The sequence below is a fragment of the Botrytis porri genome (genome assembly GCF_014898465.1).
Source record: "Botrytis porri strain MUCL 3234 chromosome Unknown BPOR_003, whole genome shotgun sequence".
NCBI lineage: Eukaryota > Fungi > Ascomycota > Leotiomycetes > Helotiales > Sclerotiniaceae > Botrytis > Botrytis porri.
In genome coordinates this window covers 1,440,431-1,465,801 of record NW_024066077.1, presented here as the reverse complement: position 1 = coordinate 1,465,801, position 25,371 = coordinate 1,440,431, and the positions used below count along the sequence as shown (strand labels likewise).

The window sequence follows — 25,371 nt, the reverse complement described above, 5'->3', positions numbered from 1 at the left end:
ACTACTAGCACCTAGATGTAGATGTAGAGATCTGGGTACCTGGTATATCTTTTTTCTTTCCTAGGCTCATTTTACTTCTAGCAAGCATATCAATCTCCTTTTCAGGGGGTTCTCGTGTATATTTTATCCTGTCTATTAGGTATGTATATCTATCTATCTATCTATCTATCTATCTATCTATCTACTATCTCTATTTATTCGTTAATCTGTTGGTCTATCTTTGTATCCGTCCATCTACTTATGATTGATCCATCCGCTACCTCCTGTGTGCGCCGCGATAAAAACCTGGTGGTGTGAGATTGCACAGCAGGCCTTTGAAACCTAAATTCAGGGTTAGTGGAACAAGCTTCCATAAATCGAGCTTGGGAAAAAATACGTCACGAAGCCTACAATTTATAATTTATAATTTATAATCTGTAAACCACTCAACTAAATAATTACAATCCGAAACCTTACCATTCAATCCAATCCAATCCAATCCAATCCTCTCTATCCTATAGTACCTGTCTTGCGCAGTTGTATCCCTAAATATACAATCGATTTTTTCGAAGAAACTCTATCTTCTGCGACCAGCCAACAAATTGGCCTTGAATCACCTATGCGAATAACGATGAACGTGAAAAGGTTAAATAATTGAACCTAAAGGTGTTGTCGAGAATCTGCTGAAAAACAACTCTCCGACCTTGCTTATTCTTGTATGAGCTCCCACGACAAGAGGATGTTTTCTTATTTACGACCTCACCGGCGCATTTCCTCGACCCCTTCATCCCCGATTCCAGAAGCGCCTAGGTTTGAACCGCCAGCACGTCCAGACCATGGCCATCCTCCACGACCTCATGATGCTAGATTCGAAGATGAATCGTCGCCTGTTGCCTCTTCTCCCTTCTTACCTCCAGTCGCGCGAGTTTCGAGCGCGGGGTATGGGAATACCTTTGAGAATTTGAGTTTCAATGGGAAGATCACTACACATAGCCATGATCCAAGAGGGCAGAACTGGGGTGATGCGAAAAGTAATAATGGGCAAAAGGGAGTTTCGGAGTTTGGAAACTGCCAGAAATCGCCATTACATACGAGCAATCAAAGGCCTGAATCTGCGGAAAATGCAGGACCAGTACCGACCAGAAATGCTGGATCTGACCATTCTAGACCACAGTCCAATGCCGTTTACGATTCGAATACGAAGAAGTTTTTTGGATCGATGACTCCAGATCTAGATATTAAATCAACTGGGAGACGACCTACGGGTGCTCGAATCCCTTCTCCAACCCTCGAGGCGCCTCCCACACAATCATCTAAAGGAAGGCTAAAGATGTTGAATCCTATGGCTCTTCTGGCCCGACGAAGAACCTCCCAGGCTATAACTCAATTAAAACCGGAATCACTTACGACAAACTTCGATACGAATGATAACTTCGACCCTCGAATCAAAGGAACAGTTGTCCACGACTTTAGTGCGCCGAGGGGACCACGACGGAACGTCTCCCATAATGATATCAATACAGCGGATGGAACCAGGTCGTTTCAAAGGAGTCCTTATGCGGATTCAGCTACAAGCGATAAAGCAGGAAATCACACACCAGTATTCACGGAAAATTTTGAAGAGGAGCAATATCCCGCCGCTGGTCCTCATGTACGGAAAGCTAATGACTTATCTGATCTCACTGCGCCTAAGCCTATGTATGCACGAGAAATTCAAAGACCAGTTGATCAAGGCACGGCGTCCAAAGGAAATGATGAGTTGCAAGCCGGAGATCTAAAGAGGCTGAGTGCACAAAGGTTATCCTCTGAGGCTGGACTTTCAGTGCTACCAAAAGCCGAAACTCCTGGCCCAGTTGAATCGAAACATATATCAATTGACCCAGCATCAACTCCACCTAAAGCATGTCCGTCGTCGAAAAATGGTGGTCGAGCACGAAATGTATCTGACGTTTCGGCAAAAGATATTCCAAAACATATGAAGAGCACATCTTCGAGATTCAGTTTCGATATGATAGGAGCTGCGGAACAGGAACGCCTGCTTGAAGATAGACATCGTCAGAAGGCGTTGGAGAAAAAGAACAATTTGGACAGTAACGACGATCAACAAATTTATGACGAGGATGACGACTTTAATTATGATGATATGATGGATGATGATGGGTTGGAGGAGAGAATACCGGGGGTCAATGCTGATTATGACGAAGAGGACGCCTTTGCAGGATTCGATGGTGGATATGAGGAAGACATACCAGGCATTAACACTAGTGACTTGGAAGAGATAGAAGAAACAGAAGAGCAGCAAGAGACGGAACAACTCGCTGCCGTTAAAGATGAAGCGCAACCGGGCCTGCTTGATGGAAATGTTGCAGGCTTTACCTTCCAACCACACGTACCTAGTCCTATGAGTCCGTATACTCCTGGAGCTGCGACGACACCTCGAGATTCTAGTGGAGAAGTTATTGGTTTCGCTATGACGAAGTACTCGCCCTGTCTTACGTCAGATCCTCCTAGTTCTATTTTCACACCAATCTCTCCAGATGGTAATTTGTACCTCCCAGACAAGCAGCTGCCTGAAGGGAAATCGATTGTAGGATTAAAATTTCAGGGCCTTGGTATAGTCACTGAGGTTCCACATGAATCACAAGATGATATCATCCAACAACAAAGCTCCAAGTCAACATTGTTCCCGTACGTCGCAGGACTTGATGACGATGATGACCTATATTTTGATGATGGCATGATTGGTCTGGAGGCGGAAGGTCATGAGAGTAGAGATGCTGGCGGTTTTGATGAGTCTTTATTTGACAACAATGATACGGATGAATATGGACGCCCAATAAAAGATCAATTCATGGCTGCACAAATGTCTAATGTCGTTCCGACTAGTTTTGCAGGTACAATAGGGGAACTCAAAGAGGACACCCTATCACCGCTGTCTCCAACAACTAATCGCCCAGTTGGAGGTTTAGTACCACAACCATCCTTCTCTGAAAATAGAACCTCAGATGCCGCTCCAATTCAACTAATAACTCAATCCTTGACGCAAGATAAGCTTGCTGCATACCAAGCCTCCCTCGCAGCGGCTGCTTTCAGTGCAGCTGCCAGTGGCAAATTTAGACGCGATAGTACGCAAAGTTTATTTCACATTGACTCGGATCGCGAAGAAAATCAACCGGGTCTGGTTACCGATTCTGGTCATACTTCTTCCCAATATGAACATCTATCCCCATCTTACGATGATGATTTCGATTATGATGATGCATTAGAAGACGATGAATTCATCGCTGCTGCCAATGCAGAAGCGCTTGCAAACGACCAGGATGGATTTTATGGTCAAGAATTTGGGTTTTACTCACACCCTGCGGCTAGTTCTGCAGAGTATGTCAATGGTGGATATTTTGATCCAAGGGGAATGGATGGGATGATTAGAAATCAAAGCGGTAGAATTGCGTCTCGAGAACCTAATCTCACACCTATCACTGAGCGCTCGGAATATTCAAATCGTAATTCTTTCATGTCGATATCACATCTTCATGCGCCGTCAGGTAGCTCTCCCATGGTTAGTCCGGGCTTAGCACAGTTGATGATTGCGGAGAGTTATGAGAAGGGCTCGGATATGAGTATGGAAGCATTGTTGAAGTTGAGAAGTCGTGCATGGGGTGGAAGTCAAGCCAGCGTGAAAAGTTTGGGAAGCAATGGGAATGGAAATGCTAGTCCAAAGAGTGTTGACGGGAGTGGCAGTCCTGTGGCTGCAGGACCGCTTGTACAATCACTTTGGAGTCGCAGAAAGAGTAGCGCCTTTGGTCTTGTAAATGAGGAGATGGAGAATGGGATTGGTGGTATGGGAAATTTGAACATCAATCAATCGTCCCCTGAGTCAGAACAAGGGAACACTACAGCGAGAGATGTATCATCTGGGAATGAAAATGAAGGGGATGTTGAAAAGGTTCAAAGACCATCATTTAGCAAACAACATAAATCTACAACAAGCGCAGAGTCGATTAGCTATATGAAAGAGGATGATCCTATCAAAGGCGAAAGATGGGTCTTGGAAAGGAGAAGAACAGCAGATAGTGGAGAGGTGGAAGTATTAGGTAGGGAGGTCCTGAGTGGTGGTGCGATTTAAGCTACTTGATTCTGTGTCAGTATAAGCTCTGCTTCGCTCTTGCATATATTTGGCGGCTAGCATTCATATTTTTTTTTTTGGTGCGAGGGTGGGAGGCTTGATAGTTTAGAGGTACTCCGTTGGAACGGGGATATATAGGGATAGATTGGTAGAGGGAGGGGGAGGAGGTCTTTGAAGAGATAGCTTGTGCAGGGCATAAAACTATTTTAATCTTATTGCTATGATATCCAGAGTTATTATTTTTAATCAATTAAAGTTGTTCAATAGGCATGAAGATGATTTATGTTATTGTGGGTCGGTGTGTTTATCGTGTTATTATACTATGGTTGGGTGGGGTGATGTGTTACGGGTGTGTAATGGGATTTTTGTATCGACGACTAGTTTTGGAGGTTCTGTCTCTAATCATAATGGCTTTGCTTTCTTGTATGTTCTTCATTTTGAAATTCATAGGAGCTGAGCTTTAAGAGGGTGCTTAACAGTCGGGGCTTTAGAGATGTGATTACTAGGTAACTGTGCGGGAATAGGGGAAGGGGAAGAGGAAAGAGGAAGAATTCTACTTGCTACATAGCTCATCATTCCTTATTCGATTTATCTATCATCTATCATCATATAAGCAAGTAATGTGTTGATAAAATGTAATCTTATATTCTGATATTCATCATGATGAGTCTAGTCGATATCTATCTATATATTTTCTGATCTCCCGACCTCTGATTTTGGGTACCAAAGGTGATTGATCTTCATCTTTATTTTATAGATCTTTTGGGGGATATCGTTCCTCGGAAGAGGGGTGTGCGTGAATGGGAAGATGGGCTTTGGGATTGAGAAGGCGTGGTAGATGTGGATGGGGATGTGGGGAGTGTTGGGGGTATGGCATTGTTGGGGGTAGTGTTGGTTGTGGATGGAGTGGAATGGTGGGAGATTATGGGTGTGGTGTAGATGGATGGATGGGTGTTAAATTTATTAGGGTTGACTTTTGAGGGGGAACTTGGATTGGGATTGGGATTCAAGTTTGAGGGAGAAAAAGAAGAGGAGAGGAGGAAGGGTTGCGGAATTGGTATCCATGTGTGTTGTACTATGGATAGGGCTGGAGTGTATTGCGTACGGCTTACATACTAGGTAGGTAGATTGGATTTGGGAAGAGGTGGTGATGGGTTTTGTCTTTGGTGGTGTTGGCTGGAATTTTTTCGACTTTTCGCTTTAGGGGTGGAGAGATTGGGAATCAAGGGATTGGGGAAGATTGTTTTTGGTGGGGATAAGGGATAGGAGGTGAGAAGGTTTGGGAGAAGGATTTTGGGCCGGCTGAGAGGTGTGAGGATTTGGAAAGAGGTTTGGGGGGAGAGAGAAGAGAGAAGAGAGGAATAGTTTTAGGTATAGAGGATGATATGGGGAGGGGGTAGTGAAAGGATATTGGTATCCAGAAGGGAGTTAGGGTTTCTGAAGTGTTTTGAATATTGGTGGTGGGTAGATTGCGGTAGTAATGCACTTAGAGGTGGTTTGGATTTATGGAAGAAGCGGGGTGTGGCAGCCAGAATGGATGCCTTTTTTGGAGGAGTGCTGGGAGTTTCTTGTTTTAAAGTGGAATTGTATACTGATGGTGGGGGGTTCTTGATACTTTGTAGTGGTGGCGTCTGATGCTTTTAATCTTGTTGCTTTTGATCAGAAAAGATGTGTATTATGGGAGTCAATAGTGTTCTGTAGGATTTCAATGGGATAATGCTTTTGCTCAAGTAGGTATATATCTATATGGTAGTTCCATCCAAAATATGACACTTCATTGTTGTAGTTTGTAGAAATGTAATATGTTTTAGCTCTTGAAATCATACCTTGTTCCTGTCGCGCCGGGAACGTTCGTTCATCGTAACCAGGATGATGCATATCAATGGCGGAACAGTTTCACTGGAAACATCAGATACAAGAAACAAGTGCGATTGATCAATCAAATGATAAAGTAGGCATGCAAAGATCAAGCTGTGTTAGCTTCCGTAAGAATCGTCCATCCATATTGTGTTCTCACAGTTGCTCATCTTTTGACAACGAATGAACCTCAAGTGAACTACTGAATGATCAAAAACAAACTTCATCCGCAGTTATTCTATTTCTGAAATGAAAGATTCCTTGCCAAGTACCCAGGTGCTGTTGACTGACAGGTGTCGTCCAATCAACACAGCACTTCTGGATTCTCGCCGCCATAATGCCACTACCTCCAACACTACAGCACCCTCGCATATTGGTAGTCTAGATCATCAAAAGTTTTCTGGGGCAATTTCCATATTTTGAGCCGTACCTGGAGATTCTACAGCGAGAAATTGTGCGTGACAGTGCAAGCATAACATCCATGTGGCTGCCTTGGTGCTTACGTTTGATAGAATTTCAGTCATTTGAGAGGAGTTATACGGCCGTCTGTGAATAATCTTCTGGTTCATGGTCAGATATGTTCACTTTGAGGGAATTGTTTGAAAAGTGAATATGAAATTTGGCGAAAAAGTGAAAAAGAAAACGTATGTGTGAATGATCTTAATTGAATTGGTCAATTTGAATGTTGAAACTATAGAGTACGGAATGTAAACCCTGTTGAAATTGCACGAAACTCCTGATTATGATAGTAGCAGCTCTGAATTCTTGTCTATAAAAGACTCTTTTCATTTTGATACTTATAATGCCAAGGTTTACCCCTTCGCTTCTCTAGGAAGTCGGTCACGTGCTATGGGATAATGTAAACGCCCTTAGCAATGAGCTTACTAGGCAAATAAGAAAGGATCTGAAAGCTTGTTTTGGCAAAAGTATTCTGTGAGAGCTTCGATAAATGAGCTTCGAATTTGAACATGGAGATGGTGTGATGCAATGCGCTACGTTACAAAACAAGCCAGAGAAATCTTCAGGTCGCGAGAGAGGAGAGAAATCCAAGAGATAGTAAACAAGGCATACATACATCGTACTCAACATGACTACAATTTTGCTTTATAATGCTTCTCAATATCATATGGGCTTTGAAGGGGGGCTGGGAAGAGATAAAGATGCGATGTAGGGTGAATATCGCAGAGTCCTTCACCATTGTTTAAACGAAGACCTTCACTCCATTTCACCTTCGAATACCAGCGACGATATATCATCTATGTAGCTTTTTACCAGCCTCCTAGCATCAAAGTAGCCCACGTTGAAGACAATGGATGAAATTCATCTTTGTTAGCTTAATTTCTTCGCACAATTGATATCTAAAGATTCTGCTTACTTCCTCGCTCTTCTTCCTACGAAAACGAAAGAACGACAAGTGGATAGAAACTTTGACTTCATCGAACGTACTTGTTTCCTTATTTCACGATCTGTCTACAACAACAACACTTCGATCTTTCAATTCCCATCATACCCTTGTTCCTTGTGTACCATCAGATGCTCTGTTGAAGCTGTTTATGCCAGTTCAAACTTATGCTCTCTTGAGGTTCCATTTTCCTGTATACAATACTACTCCTCGCATCACCATCTGTCACCCACGACTCTCCAATTCTCGTCTCGCCGTACTTGTTCAATCAATTACTTGTCATCGTCGAGCGCGAATCCCAGGGGAATTGCCTCCTACCGCATCAGAGTCTACAGTACCAACCTACCAGCCGTACTGATTTAGACACGGCTTACTCTTCTTCCACTAAGAATTCTGAGCACTTTCTATTTTGCTTATAAGCTTTCATCTGCACCGACACAAAAATTCTTGTAATCTCCATCTTATTTGATAATTACTGAAGAACTTCAACATTATCAGTGCAAAGAATCTCCAGCAGTAACTTGCAACTCACCTATTCTTACCATCTTAACTAACAATTCAACCCAAACAGAAACTCACCAATCCTATTCTCGACCTCAATTCTTGTCACTATCACACTGAATACGTGGAAGAACTCCTTCGACAAATTTTATCGCAAATTTCGTCAATCACGACGAATTTGTTTGATATACTCGACACATCTACGCTTTTTGTGAATCTCCTCCTATTCTTCTTGTTATTCATCAATTTGCTTCAAAGCTACGTCAAAATGTCTACAACACAGAAAACAAACAGCGCCCCAACTTCTGCCCAAAAGAAGTCCACCGATATCAAGTGCGTCCAAACCACCAAGGGATGGGTCTGCGCTCTTTGCTTCCCTCTCGGACATCCTAGTCGTGCTTTTGAGCGTGTTATGAACCTTACAGAGCTCAGAAATCATGCTGCTGGAAATCATTATACTTATCTCGGACAAGATGAATGGGATAATTATGGTAAGTCAAATCATTCGCTATAATCACAACTCTTGCTAATCAGCACCACAGTCAAACAATCTGTGTACTTCGAGGCACAATTTAGAAACCAAAGCAGTCTTGGCTTGAACAATGGTATCACGAATACCCCTCCTACCACTGCTTCTCAAAAGACACCTACCAACAAAGCCGGTGTTCTCAAGCGCACATATGTTAAGAAGGATAATCCTGCTGCCGCCGAGTCTGCATTTGATCTCATGTAAACCATGATCAATTTCAATCCTATCGCCAACGATGATGCCACTAACTTTGGATCGCCAACTACTCCACTAACCAAAGTTGGTCCTTCTGTCGATCCATATGCACATTTTTAGTCCGATATGGCTTCACAAGATGATTATGAAATTGTCGCATCACCAAGCACACCATCTCGCAAGAAGACCGCCACTCCCAAGAACCCTCTTCGTCAACGATTGAGTGAAAATCCTTCGTTTGAATCTGCAGTTTCTGTTCACGGTCTCGCTAAAGTTCAAGCTGCTGGCAGTATTGGTCTTCAACGATATCTCGATCGACAAGCTCGTAGTCTTCCTCGCACATCCAATATTCCCCTTCAATTGGCTCCGAGTCCTCGCAACGGTACCATGGATCTTCCCTTACTGCTGCAAACTATGCTGCCGCTGGTATGCCAAATATCCATGTTGATAAGGCTACTAGACGTACCAAGAAGGTTGATCGTCGTCGTCGAGGATCCAATTCTCTCGACGGTGCTGATAATTCTGGAGTCAACGCCTTTCAGTTGCTAACACTGCTACGACCAACACTTCGCTCAATATATTTGGTGTTCCGGCTACTATATTTGGCCAAGCTCCTAGAGCTGCTTACAAATCTCATACATACAAATCCATCTATGCAGACGCTCCTTCGCAAAAACAGCTTCCACTTCCCGAGCTTTCTCTTCCCGGCCTCTCTTTTCCAGATCCATCAATCAACAATATGGGCCTCAATGACATTCGCGAATCTTTCGACTTCGACAAATACACGGCAGATGCCAACTGCACCTTTGGCAACAATCCAGCTGTTGAAAATACAGTTCCACAACAAAATACCGATAGCTTCGATGACTTCTTCACCTGGGCAGGCATTCCAAACCAAAACGTAGCCCCCTCGAACAATACCGAGAAATTCGATGCCGATTTCTTCAGTATCGCTCATGGCGCTAACACACATAGCTCTGAAATGGATGCTATGTTGAATTATGGTAATTCCTCTTCTCCTCAGAGTAATAACAATAACTTTACAATCTTCAAGGTTACTTCTTTTGAATATGGTCCTGCGGGTGTTCAAGCCCTGAAGGATGCTGAAGCAATCATTTCCGCTCGCTCATCCTTATCTGGAGCTGGCTCGACTGCTTCTGATTCTTCGTCAACAGTTTCGTCGCCTCCTTCAATTGGTGCGACTGCTTCTTCCATCACCGAATCTTTCGCATCGGCCACCAAGACTCTTTCTGCTGCTTCTGCTCCAGATATGGCTGCTATCCCACTTTCTATACAAGAGCTGGAGGCTGCCAATAAGGCATTGACACAAGATCTCGCATTTCAAAAGGGCTTGCACCAGGCAGATGTTAGACGTCGCAAGCTTGAGGAAAATATGGCCATTCAACGCCGCGAAGATGAAGCTCGGATCAAGAAGAAGACAGATGCTCAATATCAGAGATTGAAGGACCAGAGAAAGGCCAATGAAGTTCTGACTAAACAATTGGAGGACCAGAAAAAGACCAACGATGGTTTGAGAAAGCTTCTGGCACAGGAAAAGACCTCGCGCAGGGAAGATAAGGAACGCCACATTGCTGAGTTCAAAGCTCAGACTGAGCTTGTTGCTGAAGCCAATGCAATCATTTCGCGACAAACTTCCGAGATCAATATGCAGAAGAAAAAGGCTCGTCAGAAGACTCAAGTAGAAGCTGCAAATACTACTAGAGAGGCTGAAGCCATGCGAGCTCCCGTTCTGCAGAAACCCACTGTTGATAGCAGAAAGCTTCTCGCTGCCAAGAAACCCATTGCTTCCGTCCAGGCACCTGAAAGACGTGTCTCAGCCTATGATCAAGGCAGAAAAACAACTCGCCCCTCCAATGTCGCTACCGCGATTAATCCAACTCGGGCTTCAAATTCTAGAAAGCGAGCTGCTCCTGAAGCAACAGCTACTTCTTCTAAAAAGGAACATGTCATCAAGAAGGCACGAATTACTGTTGCAGGCGATGCAACAAGAAAGTTGGTTCCAGATGGCAAAGGAGGATTTCATTGGAGTGATAAGTTTGATAATTCACATAAGCTTTTAGGTGAAGCAAAGAAGGAAGCAGAGGAGGAGCACAATAAAGAATGGTTGAGAATTATGAATAATCATACGGATAACAAAGTTCCTGGTAACTCATTGGGCATTCGAGGTCATCTTCCTGATTCCAGACGCTTCAATGATCACGGTCGTTTTTAAGGGAATTGTGAGAGTGGGGGGTTGGGAGTGATTAGTTTTCTTTGCGCACTTTTAGGGATACGGGATATAGGATTTTCAGATTTTGTATGAGCATTGGGTTGATCATTAGATAGATATACGCTCATATAAATCCACGCACCTTGGACTCTAGCGTGGTTTGAGTAGAGACAATTCATGGTATAATGTTCTTATTACAAAGATAAGTACTGTTAATGAATACGAAATAAAAGATACATATATATTGTTGACTGGATTTGAATTGGATCTCATTTTATTTTGATTTTGGATTTGATTAGTCGTTAATGCCACAATCTGGAAAACTAGAGAATAAGTCAACTACCCCACTTTCCGACCACCCCCTGTTTCCGACCACCTAAAAAATTCATATTATCTACACTTAAAACTTTAATAACTCAATAACTATTGAACTTCAATGAAATCGCCTGTAGAATCACTTTCTATAGCACTAGAGCTATCATCTACCTCATCTTCACGATCTCCAGCTTCAATTTGTGTACGCCTTATAGCTCTAATCCCTGCGAACTTCGAATTTGGAGATACCACAACCTTTCGCCTTTTTCTAGGTAATGCTTCATCTAATTGATATTCTAGCTTTCTAATCTTATTCTCTGCCTCTAAGAGTTCATAATCCTTAGCATCGAATCCTTTTATAATCTTGCGAAATAGTAATCTTCGTGTTGGCAAATCGATCTCCTTCTCTTGAATCATTATATCTCTATATTTTCTGATATCGGCTCCTTTTTGAGGGGTTTTCCATTGAATAAACGATGAATATATATTCCATTGAAGAATAGGATCATCATCAGATTCAGGATTAAGTGATAAAACCTCTCTATTGCTATTTTCAAGCAAAAGTCGACTCATAAGAGGTTTAGCCATATTTTTGGGCCAAAGACCACTAGCTTGCCACCCAGACTTGATATTTTGAATAGTTAAACCTTCTATTCTAGCCTTCTGATAGCAAGAAAGGAAATTGCGCTTTCCAATTGGTGAGGAATCGGATAATAGACTTAATTTATTAAGTTCGATTCGATATGCACTTTTTAGGGGTGAGAACACAGATAAATCGAGTGGTTGTAGTACGTGTGACGTATGTGGTGGGAGAAATAAGAGATATATGTTGTTATTAAAGCATTCTAACATAAATGCTGTAGTTTCATGGCTTCCGTGTCCGTCCAAAATGAGGAGTCTTGAATTTTCCGGCTGAATAGGGGTAGTTTGAGGGATATAGATCTTTTTCAGCCATTCTAAAGCTGTAGCATCTGTAGTCCATCCATTTTCTGTAGCGGTAAAGTTCCAACCCTTGAATAGAGTCAAATCTGTTGGAAACCATTGTTGTTGAACTGATTTTCCCTTATATATTACAAGGGGAGTAATGCTTTTTCCATTGGCTGAAATGCATTCTATAAAAGAGGTCCAAATTCGAGATCCAGGTTGCTTTTTTTGAATAAATCTTCGATCAGTGCTTCCTACTACTAGTCCATTAAGACCCTGACCCTCCATTATACCTGCTTCATCCATATTCCATCTGTTGGCCGGCTTAATAGCCTTGATTTCAGGGATTGCGAGGTTCCGGAACCACTTCTTAATAATATCAGATGTAGCACCTGAAACTCGTGCAGAATCGATTTGATGTTGCTTCTTAGTTCCAATATTAGGATGCCTTCGAAAAAAGCTATGTATCCATTTCTTTCCAAGTGAGGGATCCTCCCCTCGTACAATAAGGAGGTGCTCTGCCATCTCTCTGATTTGACGATGTGTAGGGCTAGTACCAAGAGCTTCCTGTACTAATATCCATTCTGCTAGTCGATTCTCCTGAATTGGAGATAACTTTTGAAGTATTTGGGCGCCTTTTTGATGCGAAACTCCACCATATATTCGATCGTGAAGTGTGGTACGTGGAACACCATAATCCAAGCTAGCTCTTCGTATGCTTGCTCCATTTGTAATCGCTCTAAGAGCCTCTGCGATATCTTCTTCGGTATATCTATTCTTCATATCACAATTATAATAATATCAAAATTTCAAATCAATTGATTAAAGCATTGTTGAGTTATTCAAAGTATAAATTTTATAATTACTCAAAGCGGTGTGGTTTTTGAGGTGGTCGAAAAGAGGGGGTGGTCGGAAAGTGGGGTAGTTGACTTATAGAAGTTCATTTTTCGATCATAAAGACTGTAATAGTAGATGGCATCGGAGAATCAAGATAGTCTGAATAGGCTCACATGGATTTAAAATTTGCTGTATTCTCATGGATCTAGAGACTAGATGAGATAATCTGACTGTTCAAAAGCAATGTGATGTTGCTTCTTTTGAAAATGGAGATAAATTTGAGTCCAATACTAATCATAAGTGACTACGTTGATCAATATCTACCTATTAATTACGACTAGAGAATATACCGAAATATTCTACTCCATCTATGGAGTCTTTTTGCAAGGAATATCATCCTTCAAGAGCAGTGTCCTATTTCACTTGACTATTAGCCCTTTTACCTATAAAAGATTTCTGCCATAGCTTTGTAAAATATCAGATGTCTATGCTGTAACCTGGAGAATCAATCATTTTGCTCTGGAAACCGGAGAAAAGCCAAAATATATACCACTGTCTCTGGTTGCATAAGTTTCAACTAGGTTAATCGCAATTAGCTATCATCAAGGAATGATCTACTATCCTCGAGAATCTCAAATATCTACTCACGGATATGTAGTATGAGTTTGTAGAAATGTGAATTTGTTCTTGACGACGCAAATATTCTCAAGTGATCATAAAAGTGCTGCTGCGCGAAATATTTGATCTCACTTCAAATCAAGAAAGATATCCCCTTCCATATCATAGGAGAATACATGTTGAAAAGTTATATCTTCTTGGAACAGTCTGGATGACTGGCATATCCAGAATCGACTAGTTGGTGCAATTAGCTAGGTGATGATGGAAGTCTTTCATAAGTCATACCTCGGGACTTGAACGTATCTGCTCATTGTTGATGCTAGTCTAGATCGGAGATAAAAACACCTAGGCATGGGTGGTTTGCCATGATATAGCGCTTCATGATAGATATATGCTACACTTGTGACTTGTCTTCACATCACAAGCTAGCTATTACTAGAAGTGTCTAGGTAAACCCATTCGCGGGGAAAAAGAAAACCACGTAGGAATTCTCAGAACTCTCATCTCTCATCTCGGGAAACCATTTTGTACTTCCTCTTCGAAATACTCTACTTCATAGACGCAATCAAAATAATATGCTCAGGGAGATCCAGCCGCATACCTGGCGCAGGCCACCTTTGAATAATAGACTTAAGGTACACTGAGCTTTATATTTGGTTGACGGCATGCAACACTATGATACTCATCAATCGATGTTTTTTGAATTTCCCAATGGCAGTATCGTAAATTATCTAAAACCACCCGACAGAATCGTTCCACTAGAGACGACAACAATCCGCATTATACTAACTTCCTTCCATTGTGTAAAAATACTCGAAAATATAAGCAGGCCTTGGTTCCTTGCAATAAAGTAATGTTTCATTCATAAATCAACGTTTAGCACACATAATTCCAGAGTGAAAGATAATAGGCCAAGGATACCTAAGAATGATGAATGCATATACACGTGATGTGCTCCTACGATTTGTAGTTATACTCAATTTAATAACGTGGTTCATATACGAGTGGATCATATCACCAAATGGATCACTCCATTTCACATACAAAATTCGTCTGTGTGTAACCATGCACTTCCCTTATTTATTAATATAAAATCTCAGAAATCTGATATATAATATTTAAATCTATAAGAATTTTAAAAATCTAATTATATTTTGAAAATTCGAATGAATATAAGAGTTATTATGAAATTAACTTCTCTATAATGAAAAGCATAACAATTTCAGTAATATAACAAGAACTTTTATATAAAAATTCGATTTCTGAATATTGATTATTTTATTATTATTAATAGCTTTTTCTTTCTCAAAAAATATTGATTTATTATTAAAATATGAATATTAATAAAACCTTGAATTTGGTGTGATTTTGAAGTGATCCATTCGGTGATATGATCCACTCGTATATGAACCACGTTAACGTGTTTTCAAAACCTTAAATTTCAGTGCTTTAATAAAAACATCTAATTATTATATCTTTCAACTTTAATTTATAATATCTTTATTAAATAGAATTCAATTCAATTTAAAACTTAATTGTGAAATTAGTGTAAGTTTTAAGTATTTTAATTTCTCATTAATTAAGTTGAAAATTTCGAGATAAAAGTTCGAAAATATTTAAAAATAGTTTAGAAATATTTTAATTTTATATTTATCTTTAATCTAATAATTTTGCTTTGAGAACATCTGAAAGTTAGTATATGTTACGGAGGTACCCGCACCGCAACATGGATTATAAGATAAACCTAAGGCCTTGGTATTGGAACTTATGAAAACAGTATTATAGGGACAATTGAATTGAAAAGTAATTAAAAATAGAGATAATCAGATAAGTAATTAATAATTAAAAGATAAATACCTATTTTTTATTATTATTTACTTTATAGTAAATATAAGGTGAGCAATAGTTATAGATTATCTAATAAGTATAGATTAAATAAGCAGTAGTACCATTAAAAGTCATAAAAGGAGTGTTACGTGATGGGTCGTTTTATCGATCTTATCAATTGTTATCAATAGGATTAATGGGATTCTATCACTCTTATCACTCTTGATGAATAGGATTAATAAAATAATAGAGAATAAAGGTCTATATAAGAGTATAGGTTTTATTATAATATAAAGCTTCATGCTTAAGAACAATCATTAATTTCATTACTATAGTTACAAGAATTGTAATTAATTATAACCTTATTAAATTCCTATTTGAAATCTAGTTTAAACCATCTTAAAAGATCTCTAGCCATTTCCATATAACTCTAGAGGCAGCTCCCGTAACAGTATATTAGTTTATTTAACTAAGAAATAAATTATTCTAAAGAGTTCATTTAAATTGAAGATATATAATAATAAATTGCAATTGAAATTCTATCTAAGTTAATGAGATATGAAAAAAAAGAGTTATTAAATCGAGTGTATGTATCGGTTAATTTCATAATATATAACTATCTACATAGTATACATTTATCTTCTTCATTAATATTATTTATGATCTTGATTTTGATATTCATTCATATACATATATATTTTACCTACTAGTTATCGTATCTTTGAATGTAAGATACATCTGCTCTTAATAAAGGACATATCATAAACAATACCTAGGCATAGAAACAGCGTACATAGAAGGAATCTATGGGTTGTGTTTTGTCTACATGAATGTGTTTTAATCCGCACCCACACTTGATTTTATTGAGTGCATTTGTGTCAATACTCCCAATCTCATGATGTACTCCTGAATTCACGAAGACAATCTACACGGTTACGGAACCAGCTTTCCAAGTAAGAGATCAGTGTCTGATACACTTATCGGAAACCACAAAAAGAGGCAAGAAACAACTTCATTACAATTTACATACATGCTCGGAAAAGAAAGACAAATTTGAGCATTCATTAGACTTGACATCACTATTTTCTGGCTGTGGCAGTTGTGAACTCATTGTAACTAGCGTTATGTCTCACGGTGAAGAAATTATTCAAGCAGAAATTGTGAAGTCATCGTTTTGATCGCAGCATCTGATTATCCTCTACCCTCTACCCCGTACTCTCGACCATCCGACTCTGCAAAAATTACAAAATGAGGGGAGTTTTGAGACACAATAGTGCGATCCCCATGGAACCCTTCCCCCAAGCATCTTTTAGAACTCTCCATCCGCTCCGAAGCCTTATAGCTTGTGACATGGGGTACGGTCCAAAGCTGTGAATGCACTCGCGCACTTGTATCTTCCAGCTGTGCATGCAGTCCCAGGCCCATCTGCATTATCTGTTCCATCTGCGCGATGAGCTTGAGCGCAATAGGTGGGGCAATCGAGGTTGCCAATTTCAGCATCCTATTCACAATGATAAAACACAGGGCGATTGCACCATCATAGATAGGCTTAAAGCCTTCTAGGACTTACCGAGTAGACACAGTAGTGATCACCATTTGAGAACTCGCACTGACAATAGGTGCATGCTTGCACTGATAAAGCGCTCGCAAGGAAGTACATGACAATAGAGGAGATGCGGACCATTTTGACGGTAGTGAAAAGGACTTTGGATAAGATTGGTGAAGTGTAGGTTGTGGTTTGGATGTCGTTGGAGAGGTAGTTGATATGGAGAGTATCTTTCAGCTGAGAGAAGTCGTCTTATACACATTTCCCACAGTCGACGATCTATTCGGGTTTTTCGCATAATCTCGATCTCACCATGGGCTGGTATGAAGCCGGGATAGATACCTGCATCGACAACTTCCTGCCCAAAATCGTACACAATCCATCCTGGCATCGGTGTTCTTATATGTCACCCGTTATTATACCGTAGAAAGCCGCCAATCAGAATTCCTGCCTCCCCACCTTAGAACTCAATAACACCTTGACGGTATCCGTAGCTGTCGACTTTGAATTCTCTTTAACCATCCATCTTCATCATGCATAGATTCGGACCGATGATCACCCAAAGCCGAACCTCATGAGATGAGAGTTCGGACTCGGGGTTTGAGTTGAAACAAGGGCAGGCAAGTTCTAAACAGTGGGTTTAAACATTTAGCCTCACTGTTTTCTGTCCTTTGCGCATATGACTTGACAAACTTTAAGTGGATGCCAGTGTATTGAAGCTAGGGTCTAAACCCTACAGCACTTGATTTCTTGAGATTAGCCCACTTATCGAGGGCGTGAACATACGACGGAGGGTGTGGTTGCATGAAAGTACCGGTGATTATTAGTATTCATTCGCATCCGAGAATGTGGGGAGATGTAACGATCTATACTAAGATGCACGCTAGCCCAATTAACCTTACATATAAGCTTTGCTCAAACACTCGAAGCTTATACGAAAGTGGCCAGTCAATGAAATTTCTCACTCACAATACAGCTCTCGAATCGATAATAGTATGACTATATTTAAAGAACGACATTTCAATATTTATTATACTATAGAATTAAAGTTTAAATATTAATGCTTTATTATTTAATTAATAAAATTCTTATAAAGGAGAGTTAATCGATATATAATATAAAATATAATAATAATTATTTTATTATAGGTAATGCGCTTAGCAGGGGGTAGACTAGGCTCGATTAGGAATAGTACTATATAAATAGTACTATATAAGAAGCTTAGACTTATAGAATACATAAATTAATTCACTATAATGTATAAATAGAATCTCGATTTGATTCGTATATTAATTAATTACTTAATAAGTTTATAAAAGTAGGTATTAGAATAAAAGTAGGTCGTATAGTAATATAAGTCGTATACTAATAAAACACGTTATAGTATCTATAATGAGGTAGAGATTTTGAAGGAATTTTAATAGGAGTTTTAAAAGAATTTTGAAGATTTTGAAGAATTTTAAATATTTGAAAAAGATATAAAATCATATAAAAATCATGCTTATATTATATATTTATTATATATTATAATCTTAATGTAATAATTTATAACGCTTAAAAACCATTATGTTATTAATGTTAGACTTTTATTACTCATGTTATTAAATATTAAATTTATTATTAAGATAAAAATTTATTATATTCGTACGGAATAGTCTCTATCTAGACCTTTAAAGGCGATAAAGAATAGTTCGAATGCGTTTTATTTATAATGAAAGGTTTTATTCTCTTTTTAATGTAATGAGATAAAGAAGAGTTAGTAAGAACCTTTATTATTACGGTAATAACCCTATATAGTATCATTTCATATATTAGTACCTCAAATATCAAAAGTACTAGTTGGGATTTAGTACATACTATTTCAAATCATTTTGATTTTCAAAATATTATTATTTTAATTTCAATTTAAAAAGTATTAATTTGATTTAAATTTATAAGAATATTGATATTCTAATCTCAATTAAAAGTATTAGTATAATTCAAATTTATAAGGATATTAATATTCTAATTTTAATTTGAAAAGTATTAATTTAATTTAAATTTATAGGGATATTAATATTCTAATTGTCACGGTATACACGTGATCGTGTCCGATCGGGCTAGTACAATACTAAGCTTCAAGCCGATTGCATATATAGCTCTATAGCATACTCTTTTTAATTCTATAGCTTTTAATTTTAAGATTAATTTTTAAATATTTATTAGATTTATTATATTATTAAAAGCTTTTTTAAATAAGAAATGGAATAATATTAGTATATATTTATAAATAAAGCTTTTATATATACTCCGCTTACTTTTATCTAAGTATATCACTCCTACTTTTTTATTTATATATAAATCTTTTTGATATTATTTAAAGGTGTTGTTTCTTTTTTTATCCTTAATTTCTTAGTTACAAATTATAATTCAATAAACCTCACAATTATAGAACTTCGTAGCAAAATGATTTATTAATAAAATGAAATCTTATTTCTATACTCTTTAATTTTCAAGTATATTTTTACCACTCAAATACCTTCTCAACCAAAACCCTTTCTTTTTAATTTCAAAAAGTTCAATAATAGTTTTTAGAAATTTGATATATGATTATTTTTGATTTAAGTAAAACTATAAATAAACAATATTATAATTAACAATTCTATTACTTAATTTTATTATGTTTATTTCAATCTTAAATCTTATATATAAATTATAATACTACTTCAACTTTCTTTTTTTAATTAAAATATTCTTTTAAATTATATAATAATTCTAGATCAATTTATATGTGTCTATAACAATTCAAATAAAATATAGAAAGTTGAAAATAAGCTATTCAATTTTAAATAAGGAATCGATTCTTTATATATTTATATTACGAAATTTGAAAAAACTTTTTATAAAGTAAAAGGCTAGAACTAATCTAATTTGAATAAAATCTCAACCTTTTGTAATAAACTTAATATTATTCTTAGAAATTGTTTTTCTTAATAATTTTCATTATTCTATTTATATCCCAACTTTATTTAGATTATATAATAACTGATTATATATATAGTAAATAAATTCCTTATATTATTTTATTCTAGTAAATCTAAAGCCTTATATTTATTACAAAATCCATTTTACTTTTGAAATTATAATTCAATGAATATTAGTAATCTTAATATCCTTAATACCTTTAATATTCCTTTGAACAAAGCCAATTACACCCCAATCTTACCTTACACCAGAATACCCAAGTTTTCCTTTACTAAAAGAATTCAATTATATAAGAAAAACAAATATATTCAATACAAAAATGCTTTCTATTAGATATAATCCTACCTATTTAATCCATATTAAAACATTTGAAATTGAAAAGAATCTATCTCAATTATTACATTTACTCCTACTAACTTCTATAATAATAATAATAATAATAAAAACCTAAATGAAATAATTAATAATCAATATTTTAAAGATTATTTAAAAAAGGTATAACGTGGTTCATATACAAGTGGATCATATCACCGAATGTGTTACGGGAGCTGCCTCTAGGGTCATGTGGAAGTAGCTAAAGATCTCTCAAAATGGTTTAGACTAAACTTTAAATAGGAATTCAATAAGGTTGTAACTAATTATAATTCTTATAACTATAATAATGAAATTAATAATTGTTCTTAAGCACGAAGCTCTACATTATAATGAAATCTATTCTCTTTATATAAATCTTTGTTTTTGTTTAAATAACTTGAGTAGATTGTTTATTTTATTTATTTATAGATAGTCTAAATAGCTTGCCTATCCTATTTATTCATTATATAATATTTACCTTGTGATCTATATGATACTACTACTTATCTAATCTATACTTATTAGATAACCTATAACCATTATCTTTAATTACCCTTTAATTCAATTATCCCTATAATACTGTTTTCGTAGGTTCCAACATCAAGGCCTTAGGTTTATCTTATAATCCATGTTGTGGTGCGGGTACCTCTGTAACACTATCCCCTTTTTAGACTAGCGCTTGTTCTAAGCGTCTATATAGTAGGGTTCCCTTATATCAATTTCTCACTAATTAACTAACTACTTCTTTCTTTCAATATGTCAATTAAGCATACCAAAAAACAAATAGAACAAACATCCCTTGGTTAGTGGATTGAAAGGTTAGGAGTCGAAATAGTTGTATGCTTTTATTGTAAAAAATCCAATAAATGTTGTATTGGAATGAAAATTGGTTTTAATGTTGGCCGTTGTGCTAAATGCTGTAGGCAGGGCAAAACCTGCGATGTGAAAGAGCGAAATCAAATGCCTTCCGTATCCGACTGGGAGTCCATTGATTGTCAGCGCCAGCGCCTTCGCAACGAAGAGGAAGAGGCCATGGCTAAAATTCTTCGTTTGCACAAACAATAACGATTTCTGAACGAACGAGAAAAGAAAATGATAGCTGCTGGTTTTAGTTCTATGGATGAGCTTGATATTTTAAAAGAAAAGGAAAAGCTGGAAAAGGAGCATATGGACAAAGGAATTGCAGACGTTGCTGCGCCCATTCCTAATGGTTTCCCCTCCTTCGACTTCTTCAATTCTTTGTTGCCTCTATTATCTAATACTAAGCTTAAGACTTTACTAACAGATATGGGTACTTCAGGTAAAATACCTGTAGTTTCTCAGAACAGCTAAAATCCTTTTTAAATTCTTATATATTCTCCAAATATAGATAGTCTAATTATTTGATTAAATACTTAATTTTGCCCCTAACATATTTACAATTTAGTATTGTTTCAACGTTGTATATGACATTTGGGTTAACTAATTCGATTTCTGTAAATGGCGCATTTAGCACTCCTGATGGTACTGGTTTGAGTAAGGATATATAGAATATTAGGTGGATATTTATTGTATTTAATATTTTCAATTGATAATTAATTATTTCTATTACTTTATTAATCTTAAATAATTCTAGTTTTTTATGATCAAGTTTATTACTTAATTTCTTAATTTCAATATTTTGTTGTAGTAAATAAACTTTATTCTTCTTTTTAAGTGTAGGTTTTATACTACATTTCGTATTATAATACACTATTATTCTAAATAATATAAATCTTAGATTGAAAGTAAACTACTCTTATAAATCCTTTAATTGTTCGACTTATATTATTACTAATTCGACATTAACTTCCTATAATATTGATATTTGATATATTTTAGGATTAAATTTAAAGTTAGTGTATACTAATATAATCTTTATGATTTCCATTTCCAATGTATTATATACAAATTATACCATAAGTAATAGCTCTACTTAATTGTCCTGTCGATAATTTATATAGCATTTAAGATATACTTCCATTGTCTGATTGGTCCTTTCTGTCTAACCATTAATTTGTGGGTGAAAGACTATTGATAGCTTTCTTTTAATACTTATAAGTGCTAATAAGATAATCCAGAATTTCGAGGTGAAAAGCTTATCTCTATCCGAAATTATTTTATTTAATACTTCATATATACTTATTATAATTCGAAAAAATATATATACTAGTTACTTAATATCTTATGTTTTTTTGAATAATATTATATATATAAATTTCATTAGTTTGTTTATTATATTAAGTATTACATCATACTTAACTCCTATAGTAAAATCTTTCGAGAGTAGTAGTTTGACTATAAAGTCCTATGTAATAAACTTCTATAACTGAGAAGATATATCTGGGGTTTAGAGCTGACCATATAGAGCATATCTAGAGGACTTATTTCATATACAGATATCACAATTTCCAATAACTTTTTCAATTATCATTCTTATTTATAAGAAGTAACTGATTTCCTATAATTTTACGAATATTCTCACAATCCTTTAATATTCATGTGCCAATAATCCGTATTATTTCATTACAAATTCCTTAATTATTTGATTAGAAATATATACCTTTTCATGGAAATATATAATTTCGTTTTCTATTATAAATCCTGGTTTTATTATCTTATATATGCATATAGCTATAGCATCCTTATTATAATACAATTAGATTTAATTTCTGAGATGATTATCTTCTAATATATAAGTAGCTATAGGCTGCGATACATTATAAACCAGTAATTCGCCTTCTTTCTTGAATATTACGTATGACTTATTTTCTTAGTATTCTAGTTTTCGGCTAAGAGCGTCGGCTTTAGCGTTTTCTAATCCTTTAATATATGAAATCTTGAAATTGTAATTAGCCATAATCTCTGACCATCTAACCTATTGTCTATTTAATTACTTTATTATAATAAAGTAAATCAAGTTTTTATAATCTATATACACTTATACTGAATATTTTAATCCTTTTAAATAAACTTACCATTCTCTAAATACATCGACTATTACTAGTAATTCTTTATCATATATTTTATAATTCAATTCGACTGATAATAGTTTTCAAGAGTAAAATACAATTAATTATCATTTCTTATTCTAACCTGATTGGCTCAAAACTACACCTATAGCAAAATCTAAGGAGTTCGTTTCCACTATGATTTGTTTATTAGAATTGAATGTCAATAGTATTAGCTCCTCGGCCATTATCTATTTAAGTATTTCAAAAGACTTCTATACCTTAATAATTTATTCAAAACTTTCTTAATCTTTTCTAATTAATATAATTAAAGATGTAATAATCCCTAAATAACCCTTAATAAATCTTCAATAAAAGTTAACAAATCCTAAAAATAATTATACTTCCTTAATTATAGTTGACTGCTTCCATTCAAGTACTACTTTAACCTTATATTTACTCATCTTAAACTTTTAACTTGATATAATAAATCCTAAAAACTTTATTTCCGTAACATAAAATTTATATTTACTTGGTTTATATATTAAATCAACTTTAACTAAACTTTTAAGAATATTACTAACATTTTTAATATATTAGATCTTATTATTTAAATATATTAGATCTTATTATTTAAATATATTAGGATATTGTTCAAATAGTATATATAATAGATATCCAAGTATTATAATAGTATATTATTTATAAGTCTTATAAAAATAGCTGGTACATTAGTTAGCCTGAATAATATAACTTAATACTCGTATAACCCGTATCTTATTTTAAAAGCGGTTTTCCATTCCTCGCTTTCCTTTATTCTAATCAAGTGGTACTCGTTGCGCAGGTCCATCTTGATGAATATTGTAGCTCCGCCTAATCGATCTCTTAATTCTATAGCTAATGGAAATGGATATCGATCTTTCTTTATAAGTGTATTAAGTGTTACGATGGGTAACAGAATGCCATGTGACAAGTGTCACGTGGTGGAGTCCCCAGGAGCCAGGGCTCCAAGGAGGTCCTTGGGAGCCAGGACTCCAAGAAACTCCAACCAACATCAGAGTACGAAGATCTATATAAGGGAATGGGATTTCATTACAATGTAGAGCTTCGTGCTCAAGAACAATCATTAGTTTCATTACTATAGTTACGAGAATTGCAACCAGTTACAACCTTATTGAATTCCTACTTGAAGTCTAGTCTAAACCACCTCGAGAGATCTCTAGACACTTCCACGTGACCCTAGAGGCAGCTCCCGTAACATTAAGCTTTCTATAATTCACAACTAATCTCTTAATACCATCTTTCTTGAATACTCATATAGTTGGACTTGCTATTTGGGATATAAATTCCCTAATTTATACCTTGACTAAATTATTATCAATATATTCCCTAAGTATCTTCAATTCATTAACTAATATTAAATAAATTAGAGTATACATAGGTATCTTGCCTTCCTTTAATATTATCTTATAATTCTATGGCTTGTATTTTAATAAAGTCTTATAATTTTTTAATTCTTTAAAAACATATTTATATTTCTTATACTATTCTAATATTATAGACTCCTTTACCTTAATTACGATTTCGTACTATATCATTGGCTTCTATATTTATAAAGGAGGTATACTAGCCTTTGCTTTTAATGAAGGATTCTAAACTGGGTGTCCTATATCATTAAGATTGTTCACATTCAACTCCCCTTAGTATGTATTCCATCTTACAAATATCTTGAATATATCCTTATAATTATTTTTATACTAATCAAATATTATTATCTTTTGTGATCAATTTATTCTAGAATTGTGTGCCTTTAACCATAGCATTCCTAGGATGATCTGTTATTGGCCTAATAATATAACATCAAGCTATATAATCTTTAAGTATTGGATTATACTCATTTATACTAATTGTATTTCTTGAGAAACATTTCCATCAAATTCTGCTAACTATTCATCAACTAACTGTAATTGGTAGGATTCTTATTTCTCTTGGAGTAGAATTCCCAGGTATTTTATAGCTTTTGGTACAATAAAATTTCCTATAACCCCTAAATCTATTATAACTAACTATATTTGTCCATTTATTTTGATTTTGTAGTATATTTATTCTATTTGTTCTGTAGTATTCAGTTATAATATAATTTACTTATTCTTACTATTTTAAATAATCTTATTGGTAAATGTTATATATCGAGATTC

At 35.9% G+C, this 25,371-nt stretch overlaps 4 protein-coding genes across 4 annotated transcripts; 2 read left to right on the top strand and 2 right to left on the bottom strand.

Annotated features, from left to right (window-relative positions):
- Positions 1-718: 718 nt before the first annotated feature.
- On the top strand, positions 719-4,105 carry EAF01_002490 (uncharacterized protein; the record flags this gene model as incomplete). The annotated part of the gene is made up of 1 exon (XM_038910743.1): positions 719-4,105. The coding sequence occupies one exon, from the start codon at positions 719-721 to the stop codon at positions 4,103-4,105; it is 3,387 nt and encodes a 1,128-aa protein (XP_038773665.1).
- Positions 4,106-8,601: 4,496 nt separating this feature from the next.
- EAF01_002489 (uncharacterized protein) lies at positions 8,602-10,822 on the top strand (the record flags this gene model as incomplete). Its single annotated transcript, XM_038910742.1, has 4 exons — positions 8,602-8,673; positions 8,710-9,015; positions 9,042-9,099; positions 9,132-10,822. 4 exons carry the CDS (start codon positions 8,602-8,604, stop codon positions 10,820-10,822), a joined length of 2,127 nt encoding a protein of 708 aa, XP_038773664.1.
- A 420-nt stretch (positions 10,823-11,242) lies between these two features.
- On the bottom strand, positions 11,243-12,841 carry EAF01_002488 (uncharacterized protein; the record flags this gene model as incomplete). The annotated part of the gene is made up of 1 exon (XM_038910741.1): positions 11,243-12,841. The coding sequence occupies one exon, from the start codon at positions 12,839-12,841 to the stop codon at positions 11,243-11,245; it is 1,599 nt and encodes a 532-aa protein (XP_038773663.1).
- Positions 12,842-16,676: 3,835 nt separating this feature from the next.
- Positions 16,677-17,024, bottom strand: EAF01_002487 (uncharacterized protein; the record flags this gene model as incomplete). Its single annotated transcript, XM_038910740.1, has 2 exons — positions 16,677-16,841; positions 16,911-17,024. 2 exons carry the CDS (start codon positions 17,022-17,024, stop codon positions 16,677-16,679), a joined length of 279 nt encoding a protein of 92 aa, XP_038773662.1.
- Between the last annotated feature and the right edge of the window lie 8,347 nt (positions 17,025-25,371).